General features: G+C 46.1%; 1 protein-coding gene across 1 annotated transcript in view; it reads right to left on the bottom strand.

The window, feature by feature from the left end:
- The window catches only part of LOC103594131 (sodium/hydrogen exchanger 9-like), a 127,726-nt gene extending 124,958 nt beyond the window's left edge, over window positions 1-2,768 (bottom strand). The window contains exons 1-2 of the mRNA XM_008577323.1: window positions 2,644-2,768; window positions 744-795 (exon numbers count right to left, since the gene is read on the bottom strand). Coding sequence (XP_008575545.1) covers window positions 744-795; window positions 2,644-2,768 — 177 coding nt within the window. The remainder of the gene's footprint in view (window positions 1-743; window positions 796-2,643) is intronic.
- Between the last annotated feature and the right edge of the window lie 368 nt (window positions 2,769-3,136).

The following is a 3,136-nucleotide window of genomic DNA, read 5'->3' as shown; positions in this document are numbered from 1 at the left end:
AACATCAGTTATTTATATTATTCTATCATGTCTGCCTACTTCTAATTTCAGCAAAAGGTGTAAAATTTCCACACATTTGTTTGTTTGTTTTAAGTACTGAGTTAAAAATGGCTAATACAAAATTGACAATGACAGATTCTACTTTTATGTCAGGTTCAAATCCAGAGTTTGGAAAGTATATTTCCCCTACTCGAGGGAACAGCACATCCTTCTGAACAACTTTCCCAAAGGATTTTCAAGTCTCTGGATAATGGTTGCTTAGTAAATCAGGAATGGATCACTTAGACAGTTTCACTGTCTTTTGCCTCTTTCAATATTTCCGTACACCTAAACTTGATTAATGAGAAGCCACAGAGGAGAACGGTTCATTTGCTGTGTGCCTAACCTGCACTGGACATGCTGTGGGTAAATTTCACTGCAGTCACCTCGCTAGTAAGTTGCTGGGCAGGAATTTGAACCAAGGGGTGCCTCATTCCAAGAGCCATGGTCCTGCTCCTTACATTATAAAGTTTCCAGGCTTCTTGCTGCCACAGAGAGGTTGCAGGTACAGTATGTGTTAGTTCTAAGTATTCATTAATATGCTAAAAGCTATCAGCAACCTGAGTCCAGCTTATTTTATTGTCATCTAATTTGTTTTATCAGCAGAGGCAGCCCTTTGGCCACATGCTTGACAAGCATGGGACATTCCATGGAACAGAACATCTCATATCTCCATACTCTATGCATTGGCTTCTTTGACTTACCTGGTGTGAGGAGGGTTCCTCTTTCAGATTTTCATCCAGGTCCATACCAACTCTGTTAAAGAAAATAGAAAACTGGTAAATGCCCTGCTGCAGAAGGGACAGTCTTGTGTGTCAGATCACCTGACCCAAACACGATGAGAATCTGAGGAAAGATTTGGCAGAAAACCATCCTATGCTTCCCTGAAATCCAAAGAACCTTAAATAGGCAAAACAAGATGAGAACTTGCAGAACTGGGCCTCAGAGGGCAGTTCCTTGCTACTGTCTCTCCCAAGAGCTGGGTCCTGAGAACCTGGGAGAGGAGCCATCAGGAAAAAGACCTTCATAGCCCTGAAAACAGGGATCCTGGAGGTAAGGCAACCTGGCACCCCTGTAGGACCCACTGACCAAACTGCCCTGGGAATGTGAGTGCCCAGCCTGGAGCTGGGGTCCCAAGACAGAGAAAACCAAACTCTTGTTCAGATGGTCACCAAGGCTGCAGGTACGGAGGATTCAGGTTGTGGGGCCTGACGCTTATATAGTTTAGGGGACTCTCTTTAAGAAAAATAATTAAAAAAATACAAAATTGGGAATGAAAGTGACTTTTTAGAAGGAGAAAATAAATTACAAAAAAGTTACAGATTTTTAAAAGCTAGCTAGTGCAATAGACATTTCAAAATCCAGAGAAACCACATAACATTTTAATTAATTAACTGCCTGCCACACCTCTAAAATAACTTTCTCCTCTATAATTTTTGCCTACATACTTTGGATACTCTTTATATGATAATTATTTTGTATTAGGGAGAATAGAAAGATAAGGTACTTTCCTCTAGCAAGACTGATCAAAGTTACTGGTAGTGGGGAGGTATTCACACACGCTTCCTTCCCATAGCCACGCTTGCCGTGTGCAGTACTGTTACAGGGCAAAGCCCTGCAAATGCAAGATTTCTAATAAATTTCATTTCATGCAATTCCCATAAAAAATGCACAGTGCACTTATCAGTGTGCATGATTGGGAGAATTTTCCAGAGTCACTTCTAGTGGAGTGCATTTCAAACCTTGTTTTTCCTCCACTACCTACAGACTTCTGATGACAGGAACCACAGGACGTGTTCATGTTTAAGTCACCCTTGTGCACTATTCCTGTAGGCTGTTCCCTAACGTGGATGGCCTGTAGTGACCTACCCATGCACAGAAGTGACTGTGACCCACACAAATATATCCTTCTCAGTCCAAACTGAATGTATTCCCAATTCAGCTTCCTGTGGTTGCATCCCCCAAATGCCCACAGCCACTCCAGTGCCATCTGGCCAGAGCAGAAGTGTGAGGGAGGGGTGCTGTAGTGGGAAGAAACAGCAGTTGAATCCAACTGTGTTTAAAACATATTCCTTTTGTGACTCTTACAAAAGCTGCCCCACAGCCCTTCCTGTGGCTGCCACCACCGTTGCCAGGCTGTCCACTCCTGCCCCTGTAAACACCTCTGTAGTCATCTTCAGTCCTGCTTTCAGGGTGGGGTGGGGTGGGGGGATGAAGGCAGGGCTGGAAGCTGCCGGTCTGGAGAATGTGTGAACGTGTAAAATCGTGTGAAAGGAGAGCAGTGAAAGTGCAGACAGTGAAGATGCGGGTGTTTTAACTACCGGTTCTTCAGAGCTTGGTGCCCTCTGCATGAACAGCCCGGCTCTCTAACCAACGGGGCAAAAGGAATGGAGCTTCTTTGTGTGCTGAGCCTTTGGCCTTCAGGTCGCTGGGAAGGGCATCAGGAGGGGATGACCCTTTGATCCAGTCATTTAAAGAGGAGGCAGAGCAGAAAGGGAAGCGGGAGGAGAAAGGGGAAGGGGAAGGGGAGGAAGGAGGGGAGAAAGAGACGCAGTGTGAGTCAGGGAGGCCTGCCCATGTGGGTCCTGTCCAGTCGTGACCGACCTGGGTGCAACAGCCCCACGTGCTGCAGGGTGGATCTGGGCTCTCTGGTGGCCACTGGGAGCCTCCTGAGAGACTTCAGTACTGAAGAAGCCCACATCTTCCCTCCCCCAAAGGCTACTGGACATCCAGGTAGGCTGCAACTTGCACTTGCACTGAGGGTCGTGAAGCTCTTACTTATCCGTTCAAGGCCTTTCTCTAAGTTTTCTGTGTAGAAGACAGGAGAGAACAGAAATCCAATTTCATGAGAAACCCAAAATTTAAAGTCTGAGGCAGTACTGCAGTTTTCCACTAAAATTTAAGCTTTCCTCACCAGCAGCAATCAAAACAGACATTTCTAGCTTCAATTATTCCGGCAGCCAGCTGGAACTGAGGCGTGATGGCAGCGGATTAAGTTCTTCAGTTTTATATGGGGCTTGGTGAAAAGCATCTCAGGGGCTTGACGGAGAGAGCCCTCTCCTCCCCCCACCCCTCCTGTCCCCTCCTGTCCCCTCCC

Source organism: Galeopterus variegatus, unplaced genomic scaffold (genome assembly GCF_000696425.1).
Source record: "Galeopterus variegatus unplaced genomic scaffold, G_variegatus-3.0.2 Scaffold1490, whole genome shotgun sequence".
Taxonomy (NCBI): Eukaryota; Metazoa; Chordata; class Mammalia; order Dermoptera; family Cynocephalidae; genus Galeopterus; species Galeopterus variegatus.
The sequence above is the reverse complement of the archived record's forward strand: the minus strand, read 5'-3'. Positions and strand labels throughout refer to the sequence as shown.